The sequence below is a fragment of the Ictalurus punctatus genome, chromosome 2, assembly GCF_001660625.3.
Source record: "Ictalurus punctatus breed USDA103 chromosome 2, Coco_2.0, whole genome shotgun sequence".
Taxonomy (NCBI): Eukaryota; Metazoa; Chordata; class Actinopteri; order Siluriformes; family Ictaluridae; genus Ictalurus; species Ictalurus punctatus.
In genome coordinates this window covers 3,234,122-3,252,952 of record NC_030417.2, presented here as the reverse complement: position 1 = coordinate 3,252,952, position 18,831 = coordinate 3,234,122, and the positions used below count along the sequence as shown (strand labels likewise).

The following is an 18,831-nucleotide window of genomic DNA, read 5'->3' as shown; positions in this document are numbered from 1 at the left end:
CGTAGAGATAATACTAGAAAGAAATACTTTGCTCACTCGAGCTTACTCACTTACCCTAATTTACTTAGTTATGAAAGACACTTAACTGCTTATTTCCTTACTCTACTTTCTAACCTAAACCTACATACTTATAAAAAGTACTTTCATGTTTACCCACTTTACTCAATCACACTTACCTAATTTACTTACTCATTCACTGATATATGTACTTCCTTTACTCACAAAACACACTTATCTACTTACATACTTCATTATTTACTTATTTACAGTACTTACTTACTTAGGAAATGCATTTATTTATTCACTTACTTTACTTATCAAATGTAATTCCTCATTTTACTTACTTTACATACCTATGTACTTACTTTACTCACAAAACTTATATGCTTATCTGCTTACTTAATTATCTGTTTACTTATGAAACATTCATTTATTGTTTATTTATTCGCTTACTTTACTTACTTTACATACATATGTACTTACTTTACTCACAAAACATTCCTATCTACTTACTTACTTAATTATTTACTTACTTACTTATTTACTTACTTACTCACCTACTTACTTACTTAGAAAACATTTATTTATTGTTTATTTATTCACTTATTTACTTACCAAATGTAATTCCTTATTTTACTTACTTTACATACTTTACTCACAAAACATACCTATCGACTTCCTTAAGTATTTAATTACTAACTTAATTAGGAAACATTTTATTTATTGTTTATTTATTCGCTTACTCTACTTATCAAATGTATTTCCTTATTTTACTTACTTTACATACATATGTACTTACTTTACTCACAAAACATTCCTATCTACTTACTTACTTACTTACTTACTTAATTATTTACTTACTTATTTACTTACTTACTCACCTACTTACTTACTTAGAAAACATTTATTTATTGTTTATTTATTCACTTATTTACTTACCAAATGTAATTCCTTATTTTACTTACTTTACATACTTTACTCACAAAACATTCCTATCTACTTCCTTAAGTATTTAATTACTAACTTAATTAGGAAACATTTTATTTATTGTTTATTTATTCGTTTACTTTACTTATCAAATGTATTTCCTTATTTTACTTACTTTACATACATATATAATTACTTTACTCACAAAACAATCCTATCTACTTACTTACTTACTTACTTAATTATTTACTTACTTACTTACTTATTTATTTACTTACTCACCTACTTACTTACTTAGAAAACATTTATGTATTGTTTATTTATTCACTTATTTACTTACCAATTTACTTACCAAAAGTAGTCCCTTATTTTACTTACTTGACATACATACAGGAAAAAGTCACTTAGAAAACGATTTATTTATTTATTTATTATTAAGTTGAGAGGAAATATACCAAAATCTAAAAATACACAAATTCACAAATATAACATTTCATGTGGTGCCAGGACTGGTACCCGATCTACAATCCACCCTCAACTTATGCAAACTGTATAAACTAGTGGTAGAAGGTAGAAATCATTTACTTTGATATTCTGTATATTCTTTATTTGAAACACCCTGAACTGCCTGGAGATTTTTAATCTTGACAGTCAAACTTCCACAGTTTAGTAACACCTTCGGCTGCTAATCATTATCAAACATGCAGCCATTAAACTTGGCCTAAACTCTAGCATGCAAAGTATTATTGCAGGCTATAATGTTGTTGTTTTTTTTTTTTATCTTATGTACATATGGGAATGCATATCTCGTGTATAGGAGCAAGACTTTTTTGAGGTAATAAATCCAGGAGGAAATTCTAAATCCCATTTTTAAAGTGTTTCAGGCATCATATAGACATAGGGTCATATTTTTCTCTTGGCCTACAATTCCAGCGTCAATCATTAACTCGTGCCCATAAAACAGTGACTGTTCATCTTAAACGACTCCGGGGTGCTGGAGTAAAAACAGGATGGTGTGTCTATACTGTGATAATGTACTACATGTTGAGCAATGTTATATAAAACTAAATCAGGACATTGTTTGTTAGTTCTTAATTCATCAAAAGTGCATTTTTTCTTACAGAGTAAACAAAAAATAGAACTGGGTAATGTTCTAACACATTATCGTTTCCATAGTAACAACTCATTCATAAAAGATAAGCAAAAGCTCCACATAAACTGATTCAAGAACGCGTGTAATCCTTCATGTGGTGATGTTTCGTGTAATATTTGCGGAAGGAGTCTCCAGTGTGAACACTTTGTTACAGTCAATTATTATTCATTTCAAGAGAGAGAGAAAAGAAAGTGAACCCTACGATGGATCGGCACCCCGTCCAGGGTGTACCCCACCGTGTTCCCGATGCTCCCGGAGATACCCTCGAGGTTCCCCGTGACCCTGTAGTAAAAGCGGTATAGAAAATGGATCGATGGAAGAAAAAAAAAGTCAACCAGGTGAGAGTTTATAATGTGTACAACAAGGACCTAGCGAGTTTTTGTGGACGTTCCACAACATTACAAGGTAAATTGCTGCAGTATAAGACTAAGAAAATCCTCAGGATGTTCTTGTACCGGAAAATAATCATCTTTTCGGTAGCAACAATAACTTTAGCGTTGTATCGGGCCACACTTAAAACCGCTCTGTTGTTGATTATTTTCCTGTAACGGCACACCCTGTTGTGTTTCGTTTATTTATTTATTTATTTATTTATTCATCCCTACTTATAATGTTAGTTTGTGCCATAGATCGATTCAACCATACTTTTTGTAATTATTGTGACGTGTAAAATACTGCTGTGAGCGTTTATACACATTTATACCAGGCATCCAAGCGTATTATTTCTGCTATATACTGTAGCATGTCATAAATGCATTTTGAATATAGGACTTATTGGATATGTGGTTATCGATTTTTCTCCCACAAGCTGCATGATGAGCGCGGAGGCACTCTCATTCCGAGTGCGCCGATTAATGTGATATTAAATGACGTATACGTTTACTTAAAGACCCGTTTTAAAAGATCCGGTGAAGATATGCAAAGGCGTATACTATAAATGGACGTTCAGGATAGATAACCGAAACGGTGCTGGTGATAAGAGCGGTAATTCGTCTCACTACGTGTTGAAAGTGGGGTGGAGGAGCGGGTTAATGATCAGTGTCGGAGAAACCGTGAGGGCTTTTTTGGCTGCGCCTCTTGTGATAAGGACGCAGAAACGTCTGAAGTTTAAAGACACTTGGAGAAAAGTGAGCGCCGGCATGCAATGAACACGCTGCATGCAAGTTTTATCTCCGTGGCATGCACGAGTTAGAACGTTGGCGCCTTGGAGCAGACTCGAGAAGCTGGAACTTTGTGAGCCCATGAGTGAGATATAGAAAGCAGAGTGGGAGTGGACGTGAGTGAACGAGCATTTCACCGGCCCAGGTAGGAGAGTCGTGTAGAGATTAGATGGATGTCTGATAACAGGATATCCTGTATGCCTGACTATTCTGTATATTGTGAAATCAACACTGCGATGGTACTACTGCTTTATTTATTGCTGCTTGGATCACATGTTTTGATATAAAACTGAAAAAGAAAACATATACTTTTATACACAACTATTAATGGATAAAAAGTATGGAATGCCATTCTTTCATATATATATATATATATATAAAAAATAATAAAAAATTTAAAAGTAAATCGCTGTGGTATAAGAGGAATAAAACCTCAGGAAGGGATTGAAAAGTAACCAACTTCGGGTCAGTAACATTATATTTTATAACCTTATTTTTTCCTTTAATGCATGTGTTTTTCCTCTAAACACCTCTACTACTACGATAACAGAACGCATGAGTGATATTATTTTACACAATGTTTATGCTCATCCATAAAAATAATAATTAAAAAAAAAAACCCCAGCTGTCAAACACATAAAAAAAGACACTACATCGTTAACACGCGCATTTAATATTCACAGAGTTTCCAGTTTATAAAAAGCAGAGTGTAAATCAATGCAATAATCACTAGCAATAATCTGTCACTTACTTTAATGAAAAGGTTTGGCATAAACACGGTCATTTGAGACCATGTATTGCAGCAACTGCTATGTGTGTGTGTGCTGTATAATTTAATTGGTATGTTGTTCTTAGATGGTTTCAAAGGCCTCCGACTGACTCCATACGTCATAAAACAGAACCAAGGGCCACAATACGAGCTACTCATTTCTCAGCAATGAACTTAAATCTTGAAACCCTGATCATAATCTCCCTCTGAAAAAATTCATCCAAAACACGTCTGCCGAAAACAAGATACGTGATACATACAACTAGTAGCTTTGTCGTGTTCGAGTTGCTAAATTCATTCAGATTGATTAAACACTTGATTGAACTTTGGAATCTGAGACTTGGTGTGTTAAAGGTGCTAAAGTCATTAACACTGTGCAACCATTATAACACCTTATAAAGCGGGGTTAAATTAATTATTATAGGAGTTTTATGTGGTTTATATTGGTTACAGATAGCAAGCTAGTAAAAAATAAAAAGCTAATTAAGTCAATATCTTATAGATATGTTATGTTTTTACTGAAGTAAATAATTTGCATTATATATTCAGTTCAACCCTATGTACAGTTTTAAATCGATGTTTTTGCTACGGTACCAAAGACGTCAGATCCGAACAAAGGGGCTGAATACATGCAAAGCGTTTTAATAAAAAGTTTTAGTCATCCAAAGCTGGTATTTATTATATTTCTGGATGAAGTACGTAGTAAGTACTTAAATGAATTAAATGGTTGCTTCTCTGATTAATCCCCACTTTACTCGAGGACTGACTGGAGCAGGGGGGATTGGTCACAATATCTTAGGGAGTGGTCAGGACTGGTCGGAATTTCTTTGGGAGAAGGAGGGATTGGTGGGAATTGCTTTGGAGTCGATTGCTCAGAGCGTCTTTGGGCTTGGAGAGATTCCCTTTCGCAGTGGAAGTGATTGGTTTGAATCTTTTTGGGAGCAGGAAGGATTGGTCAAATTTCTTTTCGGGGTTAATCTGGATTGGTCAGAATTCCTTTGAGAATAGTTGAGATTGCTTGGAATTGCTTTGGGAGCAGGAGGGATTGGTCACAATATCTTAGGGAGTGGTCAGGATTGGTCGGGATTTCTTTGGGAGAAGGAGGGATTGGTCAGAATTCCTTTGGAAGTGGTTGGGATTGCTCAGAACTTCTTTGGGAGCAGGGGGGATTGGAGAGATTCCCTATCACAGTGGAAGTGTTTGGTTTGAACCTTTTAGGAGCAGGAAGGATTGGTCAAAATCCTTGGGAAGCAGAAGGGATTGGTCAGATTCCTTTTTGGAGTGAAAGGGATTAGTTTGAATCTTTTGGGAGCACAAACAATTGGTCAGGGTTCCTTCAGGAATAATCAGAATTGGTCAGAATTCCTTTGTGAGTGGTCATGATTGCTTTGAATTCCTTTTGGAGCAAGGGGTTGGTCAGAATTCCTTCAGAAGTGGGCAGGATTGGTCAGAATTTTTTGTAAAGTAGTTGGGATTTTATCAGGAGTGGTCAAAATTGGTCGAATTTTTTAAATAGTGGTCAAAGTGGGAGGAATTTCTCAGAATTCCTTCAGGAGTGGGCAGGATTGGTGAGAATTCCTTTAGTTCTCAGGATTAGTCAGAATTTGTTTGGGAGTGGAAAGAAGCAGTCATAATTCCTTTGGAACTGGTCAGGACTGGCTTGAATTCCTTCAGAAGCATGCAGGATTGGGCAGAATTCCTTTGGGAGTGGTTGAGATTGGTCAGAATTTGTTTCCGAGCAGGAGGGATTGGTCTGAATTCTTTCAGGAATGGGAGGGATAGAGGTCAGAATTCCTTTGAGTGAGGTTGGACTTGGTTAGAATACCATCCGAATTGGTCAGAATTCCTTCAAGGGTGGTTGGCATTGCTCAGAATTCTTTCGCGAGTGAGTCAGAATTCCTGTGGGTGTGCTTGAGATTGTTCAGAACATGGGAGTGGGATTTAAAACAAACAAACAAACAAACAAACAAACAAACAAACAAAACAATCCTAGACACACTACATCATAGCGTGTAGAACATATAGAAATGCCAGACACCAAATGTCTTTGCTGACTGACTTTAAAGTTTGTACCTCATAGTGGATACAGAGGCAATGTTTAAAATATAGTTTCTGTTATTTTAAAGTTCCTGTTCTACACGCTCTTAATGATCAGAAGCTTATTTAATATAGTATCATGCGTGGTGTGTGAGAGAGACACACAGAGAGAGAGACATGCATTACACAACCTTGATCCCACCTGTTTATATCCACAGAATTACACCATTCATGGGCTATTAAGAAGTGACATTTGTTTGATATCCATTTACAAGATGACTTTATTTAGTTTATTTAGCCTTTTATGTACACTACGGTGTGTTCTATGCCGTGTGTGTGTGAAAGGAGCCTGTTGAGATAAGATCATGATTATATTTACAGACAGGGCAGAGAGATAGTGGTATAACACTAGGGGGCGTGCTGTTTTAGGGAAATAATCCACAAAAGGGTGGCGCGATGCGGTCCGGTGTAAAGCGGATTTACGGGGACTTGCGTACCATAATTTACGACTAATAATAAACAAATCAACAGATTTTTTTCTCCTTTCCTTCTTAACTTTTCTTCTTTGAACTTTCCTCCTTTCCTTCTTAATAGCCTATGAATGGTGTCATTCTGTGGATATAAACGGGTGGGATCAAGGTCGTGTAATGCATGTCTCTCACAAACACACACCACACATAATACTATAATATAAGGAAGCTTCTGATCATTAAGCGAGTGTAGAACAGGATCTTTAAAATAACAGAAACTATTTTTAACGTTGCCTCTGTGTCCCTGACGCTGATTTTATATCAATGACAGCACGTGTCAAAGTGTTTTACTCGTCTTATATGACAGCAGTATACCAAAGATTTATATTTTTATATCAATTAATGACGCATCATATTTTTTTATCCATTTATAGTTACATTTATTGTCCATGAAACATGCCAGTTCCTGTTATCACTTACGTTACAGCAGCTATAAACAGTCATTCCCTCACCAGCCGCTCTTTCTCTCTCTCTCTCTCTCTCTCTCTCTCTCTCTCTCTCGAAGGTAATAAGACAAAAACAAAAAAAAACATAGCTTTTCATGGTACGGACATAATGGAAACATACCAGAAAAGCACCGACACTGGAGACTCCTTCCATAGAGAAACATCTCCTCGCAGAAAACTTTACCAGAGCATCATTTGGGTTTTTCTCAAAAAATCGTTTCATTTGTTTATTATTAGTCGTAAATGATGGTATACAAGTCCCCGTGTAAAACAATAACGTATTAGAACGAGCGGGTAGATCGATAAATTAATCAATAGATTGGGAAAAGAGGATTCAAAAGCAGTGTGCTGTAAGATATTTTGTTATATATTATAGACGTGCAGCTTAAATGATTAAAGTATTTACCTAAATTCACTCAGATGTACTGAAGAGATGTAGTCTGTACTCTAGGGAGCATTTTGTGTGTGTGTGTGTGTGTGCAGCTGCTAATTAACTATACTTAGCTTTGTGGGTATCCACATGAGTCTGCATACATTAAGGCTCTACCATTTTTCAAAAAAAGCACTTTAATGGTACGTTATGCTTTACTGGCTCGCTTGTATCTGTTTCACATTGAGCTGACGGGGTTATGCATGTATGTTAAATCCGGAATACAGCCCCCTTTAAATCATCCTTTAATACAGAGGGGCGTTCTACAGGTACTCAGTACATGCAGTGCTTTATTCACACAGTTACCCATCTATTTTCTATACCGTTAATCCTTCAGGGTCACGGGGAACCTGGGGTCTATCCCAGGGAGCATCGGGGACAAGGCGGGGTACACCCTGGACAGGGTGCCAATACGAATATATTAAGCAAAGCAAACGTAGACTTTGCCGGAACAGTGCATGGAAACATAAGGGATGAGCATTCATTCCAGCTGTGCGTTCATATTGCTTAATTAACACGCCTGGTCTAACTGACTCCATTTGGTGTAAAGGGGGGAAATGTTTTGAAATTTTGATACTAAACAATTCATTAACTCTTTAAAATAACAGTCCTTGATTACGGAATGTAAATTAAGCGTGCATCATTTCAAGTTGTTTATATATGCAGCTGCGTACACGAACATCACTGGATGGGTGTTGAGATTGGTGATTGGTGTTCATTAGTAGTATTATTATCACCAGCTGTAATGTCGCAAATTACGTCAACGGTTTGATATTACGTTTGATTTATTTGACCTATTTACCCCGATGTGTTAATTTCTACATTAATTAGCTAACGTGTACTTAAGCTGGTCGTTATTCACGCGTGAATTCATACCGTAAGACTCGCGTGGTAGTTTTGCCTAGCTCTCGATTAGCTCGTGATTAGTACACGCTCCGACTCATGATTAGTTCATGTTTAAGTAAGTATCACTTCAGGGAGTAGTGCGCGATTATTCACGTACTGTTATTGTAAAGTGTTACCATCAATTCCTTTCATGCTCGATCTGAGCATCACTTACAGTTGTATTTCCGCAGAATGTTTTCTTTCATTATTTGTGGCTTTTTGGCGCGGTTGAACTTGCGTTTATTTGTATTGCGTAATCGCCTTCGCGGCCTGGCGGAAATTAATTCAGCCCTGGAGTTTCTCCTGTCCTCGGATGGCTTAGTGTTGTTGGGTGGGTTTTTAACGAAAGCCACGGGCTTGTGTTTACTCAGGGACGAGCATGGAGGTCACGCTGAAGGAACTCCGGCAGAAACTGGAGAAGCAATGCCAACTTAACCGGGAGCTGCAGAATGAAAAGGAGGACTTGGGTAAAAGAGACGGCTTAATAAAATAAACCAGCGTTATGTTCTGTAGAAAGCTGAGCTAATCAGGTGCTTTGTATTAAAAATCTATTTTAAAAATGTGTTGTGTTGGAATAAATTTAAAGTAGGTATGGTTTTCAAATAAAAAGTCATAAAATATGCGATACGTTACTGTAATAGTTCTTATTCCATGTCTCCAGAGACCAGGTTGAAGGAGAAGGAGAAGCTCGTGGAGGAGCTACAGAGTCGTTTGGATGGGCTGGGTATGTGAGTGTGCATGACTGTGTGCGAGTGCGAGTGCTTGAGGAGGAAGTTCTTGTTCTCGGGAACACGTAACGGATCAATGTTTAAAGGATAAAAGGCCGTTTTCCGGATCTCTGGTTTATTTTTAATTAGTGGAGAAAAACGGAGTTAAGGAGTGACATCGGCAGGAGAGACCTCTGTACTGTAAACTCTTGGGGCGGAAAAAAAGCTTTCTTAAATTCAACATGCTTTTTGGGACGGTTAATGTTTCTGACGTTTTTTTTTTTTTTTAAAAAAAGGTTCTAATTAGAAAACCGCTAGCTCACCTTTTTTAAAAAAAAAATTTTTTTTTTAGGTAACCATGTGGCAAGCTGTAATAGGAAAATAAAAAAACGACAGGGTGGGGTGACGTGTGATGTGTGATACGTAGAACCCTGACGTTGATTATTTTCCCCATAAAAGCACGCCCTGAAGTGCTTTGTTCGTCTCATGCAACAGCATTTTGCCAGTGATGTCCACGAGACCTGTTATCACTTATAGGATCGAGCCAGATGATGGCTATCGAATGAGTCTGACTTTGAATCGAATGACTTTGCGGTGTAAACGATTTCCTTACGGACTGTGTGTTCGCTATCACAGATCAGTTGTCTCAGAGGTACAGCAATGACCGCGTGGAGGTCCGGCAGAGCCGAGCAGCAGTCATGGCTCCGGAGCCGATTCCAGACGACATGGACATCTCGACCACCAGGGTCAAAAAGACTGCCAGGTTAACTCACATCCTGTGATGTAGAATTCCCTAAAGGTTCCTGGTTAATTATCGAGATGGATGTTTCTTTGCAGCATGTTTGCTGATGGATAGTAGGAAATAATTAGTGTTTGTGTGTGTGTGTGTGTGCAGTGAAAGAGCTCAGATCATGAAGGCAATGCAGAAAAACGACTTCCTGAGTCGTCTGGATGAGGAGCAGATCAACATGATGGTGGAGCTCCTCACCACTCTGGACCGCTGTCCTGGTGATGAAATCATTAAAGAAGGCACCGAGGGTGACAGCTTATACATTGTTGCAGGTGTGTGTGTGTGTGTGTGTGTGTGTGGTTTACTACATAATGGATGCATCTGACGAGTGTGCAAGTCAATTTATCGCCTTGAATCGCAGCTGGAGAACTCCGAGTTACCCAGGCAGGGCGTATTCTACGAACTTTGACCTCTGGAGACGTGTTCGGGGAGCTGGCCATCTTGTACAACTGCAAACGGACGGCGACGGTCAAAGGTCAGTCCGTAACTTTTAAAGGAACGGTTCGGTCAAAAATGATCTTTCCACTCCAAATACTATTGTGTACTAGCTACTAGTCTAGAATCAGGCAAGCTTGATTGACTCATTTCAAAATCCACACACACACACACCTGAAACGTATCAACTGCTGACTCATTACAGCATGCTAATGCTAATGCTGGTATGATATGACACCAAGCTGTGTGCTCAGGAAGGACTAACATGATTTTAGCGTCAAGTTGATACCTCACGATATATACACTCTTTTCTTCTTTTTTTTTGTCTCTATCTGTCCATCTCTGCATGTCTGTCCTTACCCACTAGCGGTCACGGCGGTTAAGCTATGGTGCATCGAGAGACAGATATACAGAAGCATCATGGCAATCAAGTCCAAGAAAAAACGAGAGCAGTTGATGGGCTTCTTAAAGACGTAAGAGTGTTCTCTCTCTCTCTCTCTCTCTCTCTCTCTCTCTCTCTCTCTCTCTCTCTCTCTCTCTCTCTCACACACTCACACTCTCTGTATATAGAGAGAACAAGCTAGCTTGCACATACGCTATTTTATACATGGCAATAATTATTAGATTTCATTGTCTGAGCAATTAGTTATTATTCATATTTCAGAGGATAAGGACTACAACGACCTGAAGTTGTCGTCTGCTTAAAAACCTTATCCTCATCCATGTTAATGCACTTAACTAGCTTTCCATAGTAAAGAACACACCGGCGGTTTGCCGTTATAGGAAAATAATCAACAAAAGGGTGGTGTGATGTAGCCTGATCAGAACTGGAGATAACGTTTCCACCCTGATGTTGATTATTGTCCTGTAACACCATGTCCCGAAGTGTTTTATTCCACTTATACTAAAGAAATTTGTTGATTATTTATTTATTTATTTATTTATTTATTTATTTAACTTGATTAAAGAATGGAATTGTACTTTTTTTTTTAATCACTTTATAGTTACATTTAATGTTGGGGAACATCTGCGAACATCAAATGACGAAAAAATAAATAAATAAAAAATTGAGCTGGTCATGTTACTGAAAAATTCCACTGTTCGGAAAAGGTTCCTATGTTGGGAAACCTACTGAAAAGCGCTGAGACTAGAGAATCCTTCCATAAATGTGCATTTTTAAATCTCATGATTAGGATTAGAACAGTGCTGTGGTGTAATTGATGTTTTTAGCCTAGGCAAAGCAGCAGCATCTTAGTCGTTTTTGCGGACATGAGGGGAGTAATAGAACAAAAACTTCTTCAGTGTACAAAAAAAGTGAATTTTTTTTTTGTAAGCGAATGAAAAAATCGGCACTGATGCGCGTCATTTCAATCTAACGTTCCTGCGTCCCTGGATTCGGACGCAAAAGTCACATCGTTAGGAGTTATTGAGTCTGACAGTGAGAGCTTTCTTGAAGTTATTAATGTGATTTCAAAGAAAAATAATAATAAAATCTGCCCATCCTTTTTTTTTTTTTTTTCCCCCTCAGAGCTCGCACCTTCAAATCCCTGCGTGATGGACAGCTCTCCAGCATCATTGACTCCATGGAGGAGGTTTGTACCATTCGGCGTCATTTCCGTCTGCACTGCACTTCACCTACTGTACGAATTGAAGTATATATGAATCGGTCACAGATCAGGGACCGAGTATGTTCATGTTCCAGTTATCGTGGTCAGTTAAAGGAATACTCCAGTGCTGGTTCACTGCATCTGAGCATTAAAAAAAAAAAACGTTTGAACACTTTTAACTCAAATGAGAAAAGAACGGAAGACCATTTGTTGAAAAAAAAAAATACATGGAAACGTATAATGGAAGACTATTGATTGCACCGTTTGGGGAAATCAATACATATTTATGTCCTCTCAGAAATGTTAAGGCATCCCGACTGGTGCTGAGGCTTACACTCTAATGAATAATTACATTGACATATTAATTAATTAATGATGTTGCAACATTGCGCCATGGTGGAAAGTCAAAAAAAACCACTAATTCTAATTACCGCATTTTCAGAGCATTTATTTATTTATTTTTTAAAACCGCCTAGTAAGCATGTAAAAGTGATATCTTCTACAAAGGAATTACAGTTGTAAAAAGTATGTGGATGGATTTACTCGTTCAAAATGCATACAAAAAAAAATCGATTTAAACGTGTTCTGGGTGAAGTAGCTTTTTAATTCTTTCTCTCGAATTCTTCATTATTTCTCTTGAAACCTAAATTTTAGATAATAAGGTGCAAAATGTCTGAAATTGTAAAAAAGTAAGTATACGGTTAGAGAAGCCTAGTGTCTTTTTGCTGCGTAGGCCGGGTTCAATTCGCGAACGCACATACCGCAGTTCCATTATCGCATGTTGTTGCCATACGGCAGCAGTCTACATGTTACCATTTAACAGAATACTCCAAAGATATAAACTGACATAAAAAAAAAGACAAAAAATAAATGTTTAACATAGTGTTTTTAATTTTTTTTTTTCCCTTTGAGTAGTTTTGCCTACGGTAAATATTGAAAAATGAATCAGTTTTGAGAGCGCTGTTATATAGGAAAATAGTCGTTTTGCATTGTTGCTTATCAAAAAAAAACAAAAATGGAGATAAATGAATTGTTTCCGTATGGCAACAGCATGCATTCATAGCAAGACGTAGCAAGATATGGATGACGCTGATCATCAAAACGAGAACTCATTTAACATTTTAAACACATTATTCTTTAAAATTTGAACAGTATTGGGTTTTTAAAAAAATTTTTTTACTGTAAGTAGGTTTATACAGTATTTATACAGTACAATAAGTGTTTCACAGCTTTAAGGGTAACAACAATTCAAAATCCTAGAACTTTACTTATAGTTGAGATACATGCACAAGAGAGACATATTTTGGAAAATAAGTCATAGTTCAGGAAAGTCTGTAGTTTTCAGATCTATAGCAGTACAAAATATCAACCTTTCTCCATGTGAAGGTTTACCCTGATACCAGTTCTGTTTAGTCTGTTTAGTCTGTTTTTAGGCCCCATGTAGCCGAAACATCAACCCTCTGTGGCAAAAACTTTCCATCGCTGACCTTTCCAAACGTAAATAAATGGAGATTTTGCACACGGATCCTTCTTTTACCCGCCCCTAGGTGAAGTTTCAGGAGAACGAGGTGATCGTGCGTGAAGGTGCCGAGGGAGACACGTTTTACATCATCCTCAAGGGAGAGGTGAGGGAGGACACGTTTAAACGTGACGCCGTTTTCACCTCCTGGTGCTATAGTGTACATATACTGTACAGGATGTCATTCTCATACAGTTTATATCCTCTCTAACCTCAGGTCGAGGTGACGAAGAAAGTGAATGGGCAGCAGAAAATCATCCGGAAAATGAAACAAGGGGATCACTTCGGAGAACTGGCTCTTATACGGTAAGGAAATGTAGCAGTAAGGTTGCGGTTTTAATGCAGCGTCTGTTTAATTTCCTGTGACGTTTGGTTTTAACTATATATATATAGTTTTATATATCTAGTTGTTGTTTTCTACTTTGTACTGATATTAACAAATTACCTATTTGACATGCACACTGTAATCATAACAACGACCTTACCAGTCTTAGCTAGTCTCGGCTAACTAACTAGCCTAGCTTTCTATTGTAGCTTGTCAGGGTTGCGTTGGATCCAGAGCCTTTCTCGCAAATACTAGTAGTAAGACGTGCATTCCGAGAACCCCGAAGGAAACCCACGCAGGCATTGGGACAACATGCGAAAATCTCCACAGATGTATTCTTTTTATTTATTTACTTGTTGCAGTGAGAACTTGAGGACGGCTACCTGTACCGCTTTGGGATCGGTCACCTGCTTCGCCATCGATAAGGAGTGAGTCTTCGGGTTCTTTCAGATCAGTGTGTAAATCGCACGTTTCTCTAATCTATATCATCATTTACTTTTGATTTTGTTTTGTTTCTTCGCTTCTTTATTATCATTATCATTGGTATTATTATTTTTAACGATGTTACTTTGTTACATACATGTGCTACGTGTGTTTTCAGTTTCTTTTTCTTTGCAGGGCTTTTGAGGAGACAATCCCAATAGAAATCCTGGAGCTACATGATGAGTACGGTTATTCTGCTTCCAGCTTTACACACACACACACACACACACCAACCAAATACTTTATTAGGTTTTGTCCAGCATGAAAAATGCAGTGTCACGTTATAGAAAGTGGATGTTTTCGAAGCGTGGGCACGTAATTATTTCTGCGCTCTGTGTTTTCCAAATGTTCTCTCACGTCAATGTATTTTTTGCGCTGATGCATCGCTGCTAAACTTAACGTGGGGGCAGTTTTTGGTACTTATTCTGAGGACGTTGCACTAGTTATCTCTTCTTTTCCATTAGGATGAATCAGTGTTAAGGTCAATCATACAGTTAAAGATATATAGACATGAAAAAAAAACAGCTATTAGAGATAGATTTTGACTCTTTTTTTTTCCCTTTACCTTTTCTCGTTTGAGCAGTCCAGATCTTCTGGAGAACACTCAGACTTCAAAGAAACAGAGGTAAGATCACTGATAACTGACTGATGAAGTAACCACATTTTGTGGAAATATTGTTATTTGTAGAAGGCCAATTAAAGCTACTAAGTCAATTGACCTCTGATTTCAGGTTCTCTGCACAATGCAAGAAAGAGAAATCAATGGAAACGAAATATACTTTTGCTAGCCCATGGACGTTGCAGCCATTTTGTGAAACTGTCTGTGTTTGATTAAATGGTGCTGACCTTAATGTTCTGCTCCGCTTGTCTTCAGCTTGGTGTCTTCTCTACAGCTGTCGGATCTGATCCCGGTCCTGTACCAGGAGGGACGCTACCAAGGAAGCCCCGTCACCTTGGGACTGGGGGGGTTCGGACGAGTGGAACTGGTATAGTAGCATGACGATAGTATTTAGATGTATGCACTTGGGCGACGTTTTTTTTTTTTCCTTTTTCTTTCAGGATCCTATCCGCGACACTAAGCAGAACATATCCGTAACATTCCCCTGTAACACATTAACATGTGTAAGATTACAATACTAGCTACTATTTCATATTTGCTCACAAAAAACAGGCTGGTAACTAAACAGCTAGATAGATTAGCATAATTTTATGTTAGCAAGATGCCGTAGCTACATCGTTTGAGCCACACATTTCAAATCGGTTCTAGTCCACAGGAGCCTTTTTGTTTAAATTGAACAACACATCTGAGGAAAATGTCGATATTCTCACCATCATTTTATACATTTTATGCCTGTGCCGTGGCTGTATGAAGACTTATCACAACATATTAGCTGGCTAAAAGGTTAGCCTCAGTTAATCAATAGCGTATGTTCAGTGTACATATTTCCTGAACCACTTGTAAGCGTCTCATAGCTCTACCTTGTTCATGAAAACCTTTATTTCACAGGTAACCACGCTGTATCATGGGAAATACTTTGCCCTGAAAAAGATCAGCAAAAAGCTGATAGTCGAGAAGAGGCAAGAAGAGCATGTGCTGTTCGAGAAGAAGCTCCTGCTGGACATTGAGTGTGACTTCATTGTCAGGTGAGCTTTTATTTTTAACCTCCTTACCTTTTCAACCTGCACATGACTGCTATGACTTCGTTCTAAATCGACTCTAAAACCTCTGTTTTAGGCTCCATGACACTTTTAAAGACTCCCGATACATCTACATGGTCATGGAGTTTTGCTCAGGGGGTGAGATCTGGACCAAGCTAAAAGAAGTGTAATTATGATATGATTATTTTATTGTATGGTGTTACAGTGTAATTCCTGTTTAAAAATAAAACCTTCACAGTGTTATACAGCAGCTTTCTGTGTTACAGACGCCGTTTTGAAGAGAACATAACTGTGTTCGTAGCAGCATGTGTGGTCGAGGCTTACTCCTACCTCCATAAGAAAGACATCATGTACCGAGACCTGAAGCCAGAGAACCTCATGCTGGACTCCAGGGGATACATCAAACTAGTAAATACCTCTGATTTATTCAAAACTTCAACAGAAATCCCAATGTCACAGACCATCTCGTTTCATTTTACAGCACTATTGTTGTGAAAAGTATTTAAGACGACCATTATCTTATGAGCGATACGCACGTCTTTCTGGACATCGACTCGCAGATGCATTCCCCGTCTTTGATGGTCCTACTGAAAGCAAACATGACTGAATTATGGCTAAAAACGACTTTAGGTTTCAGAGTTAAAAGGAAGTTTTGTGTCGTTTTTTTTATTCCGCCCTGTTACTCTCAGCTCAAAATAACATGGGCTGAGCTTCCCAGAAGCATCACAAAGATAAGATCATTAAGAGAGAGAGAGTGTTCAATGTGATGCTCGCTCTACCGTTTAACCATGATTTATGTCCTGCGATGCTTTCAGGAGACTCGACCCCGAACGTAATGTAATGCTAATATAAAAGCACAGAGAGTACCACGGAGATGCTAGTTTATAGACATGTTTTTACCTATTCAATAGACTACACCCCCCCCCCCCCCCCCCCCCCCTCTCTCTCTCTCTGTAGGTGGATTTTGGTTTTGCTAAGAAGCTCCAGCGAGGACAGAAGACATATTCCTTCTGTGGAACTCCAGAGTACATGGCTCCAGAGATCATTCAGAATCAAGGCCACGACTTTGGCGCTGATTTCTGGTCTCTGGGTGTTCTGGTTTATGAGCTTCTAGTAGGCAGGTAGGATAGATATGAACCAAAAAAGGAATCCTACCTACTAGTAGAATGAATAAGAATAATAATTTCCCTGTACTGAGAATATATATATAAAAATATTTAAAAAAAAAAAAAAAAAAAAACATATGTGCAGATACACAACTGCCCTAACAACTGCCCTTAGACTTTCATTAGACTGTCGGTGCACTTTTTTTTTTTTTTTTTTTTAATTATCTGTCCAATACCTCATTCTTTGCATACTCCAGCTGCCTTCATGTGCATCAGAATTGTATATGAATATGTAATGAATATAAATATGACTTTCTGTCTTAAAAGCTGCATTTCTTCAGACAGCTTTGGAGACGTTTCTGATACCCAGCTTGCATCATGGTCGACAGTATAGAACAATTTCACTTTGTTTTAACTGTTATAAATATAACTTGATTACAGTAGGCACTGATTACCAATAGAAGGATAATAAGATACCTAACGTCATTGCTAGCAAACTAGATTGATGTGTGTTAAATGTTGGAACGCCTTCACCAGGTAGAAGGAACGAAAGATTCGAATCCAGATTGAAGCAAACCTAACGTTTTTTTTTTTTTTTTCTTCTATGTACGTCTTTTTAAGCCCACCTTTTTCAAGCTCAGAGCCGCAGAGCATCTACGCTAAGATATTGGATGGTGTGATAAAGTATCCGCCGTACATGGGAGAGGCCGCCCGATCTCTCATTAGCAAACTGTGCAGGTAATCTCCTTTATATGATTTTACTTTTGGAATGACACTATGGAGTCTGGAAAAAAAAAAAAAGAAAAGTGTAGTCTTTTTTGTCCCAAAATCATGGCACTGTGTACCTTCATAAAATATATTCAAGACCCATTTTAGATAAAATCGTAGAAAAAGAAAGAAAGTATATATTATAAGCCTTCGAGTTTAATCAAAGAAACAACGGAACAAAGTAGTAAATAAACATGATTTTATTTCATTTCATTGGTTTTATTCAAGAATAATGGCAGGTGTTTAAGCCATTTAAACGTTATCCAGTTTAATAGATAATTAAATAATCGTCCAGGATTTCACGTTTTCGCGATCACAGAAATCAACGCAAAATCAAGCAGATATTTATGCATATTCGGGCCAAGGCGCGTCTTGTGACATCATCACAACGCGCATTCAGCCAAAGCCCTCTTCGATAAACGTATACGTCAAACATGAGTACAGATAAAAGGTCTCGTTTACCAACAGGCATCACTGCAAAAGACAAAACAGTTTCGTGCAATTTCACCAACTCAAGTGGTTTTCTGAAAATAAATAAATCAATAAATTTAAATTTATAAGTTGCATTGCAAATTTAGAGCAAAAAAAATCCAACAGCAAAAATCAAGAATTTTTGGCCTCAACAATAACAAAAAAATTTTACTGTGGGAATTTTACACAATAAAATAACATTTACAATTTTTTATTTATTTATTTATTTTATTTTTTTTACATTTTTTATTTAAAATGTGGCCTAAGTTTGTTTTCCGTTTTACATTCCGTGTATTTTCAACGTGTATTTGTCGGTACTGAATTTTTTTTAACCGAATATTTTGAATAGATATATATGAATATTTTACATATAGCTTTTGTGAAAATGCGATACAACCTGTATGTATTTATTTATTGAAATCCATTTAAAACGATGAACTCAAGCCGCTTCCTTGGTGTTGTTGACTTTTCTAAGAACGCACTTTTAAAAACTGTTTATACTTCATTGTTTTAGACCACGTCCAGGTCAAAGGTTAGGAAACACCAAAAATGGAATCAAAGACGTCCGTAATCACAGGTGATGTTAAGGACATCCACGTCCGTCCATCCATCCATCCGTCCATC

General features: G+C 37.6%; 1 protein-coding gene across 2 annotated transcripts in view; it reads left to right on the top strand.

The window, feature by feature from the left end:
- Window positions 1-3,112: 3,112 nt before the first annotated feature.
- Window positions 3,113-18,831, top strand: part of prkg3 (protein kinase cGMP-dependent 3) — a 17,876-nt gene continuing 2,157 nt past the window's right edge. The window contains exons 1-20 of one of the 2 annotated variants that reach the window (XM_017462232.3): window positions 3,113-3,385; window positions 8,709-8,804; window positions 8,999-9,061; window positions 9,681-9,807; window positions 9,940-10,106; window positions 10,196-10,309; window positions 10,637-10,742; window positions 11,798-11,861; window positions 13,424-13,501; window positions 13,613-13,701; window positions 14,083-14,148; window positions 14,339-14,386; window positions 14,787-14,828; window positions 15,078-15,189; window positions 15,711-15,847; window positions 15,939-16,028; window positions 16,129-16,270; window positions 16,820-16,983; window positions 17,590-17,706; window positions 18,722-18,784. In XM_017462232.3, the coding sequence (XP_017317721.1) occupies window positions 8,717-8,804; window positions 8,999-9,061; window positions 9,681-9,807; window positions 9,940-10,106; window positions 10,196-10,309; window positions 10,637-10,742; window positions 11,798-11,861; window positions 13,424-13,501; window positions 13,613-13,701; window positions 14,083-14,148; window positions 14,339-14,386; window positions 14,787-14,828; window positions 15,078-15,189; window positions 15,711-15,847; window positions 15,939-16,028; window positions 16,129-16,270; window positions 16,820-16,983; window positions 17,590-17,706; window positions 18,722-18,784 (1,877 nt within the window). In that variant the 5' untranslated portion in view covers window positions 3,113-3,385; window positions 8,709-8,716. Of the gene's footprint in view, window positions 3,386-8,061; window positions 8,414-8,708; window positions 8,805-8,998; window positions 9,062-9,680; window positions 9,808-9,939; window positions 10,107-10,195; window positions 10,310-10,636; window positions 10,743-11,797; window positions 11,862-13,423; window positions 13,502-13,612; window positions 13,702-14,082; window positions 14,149-14,338; window positions 14,387-14,786; window positions 14,829-15,077; window positions 15,190-15,710; window positions 15,848-15,938; window positions 16,029-16,128; window positions 16,271-16,819; window positions 16,984-17,589; window positions 17,707-18,721; window positions 18,785-18,831 lie in introns of those variants that run through there. The other variant, XM_017462228.3, reaches the window with a different exon arrangement.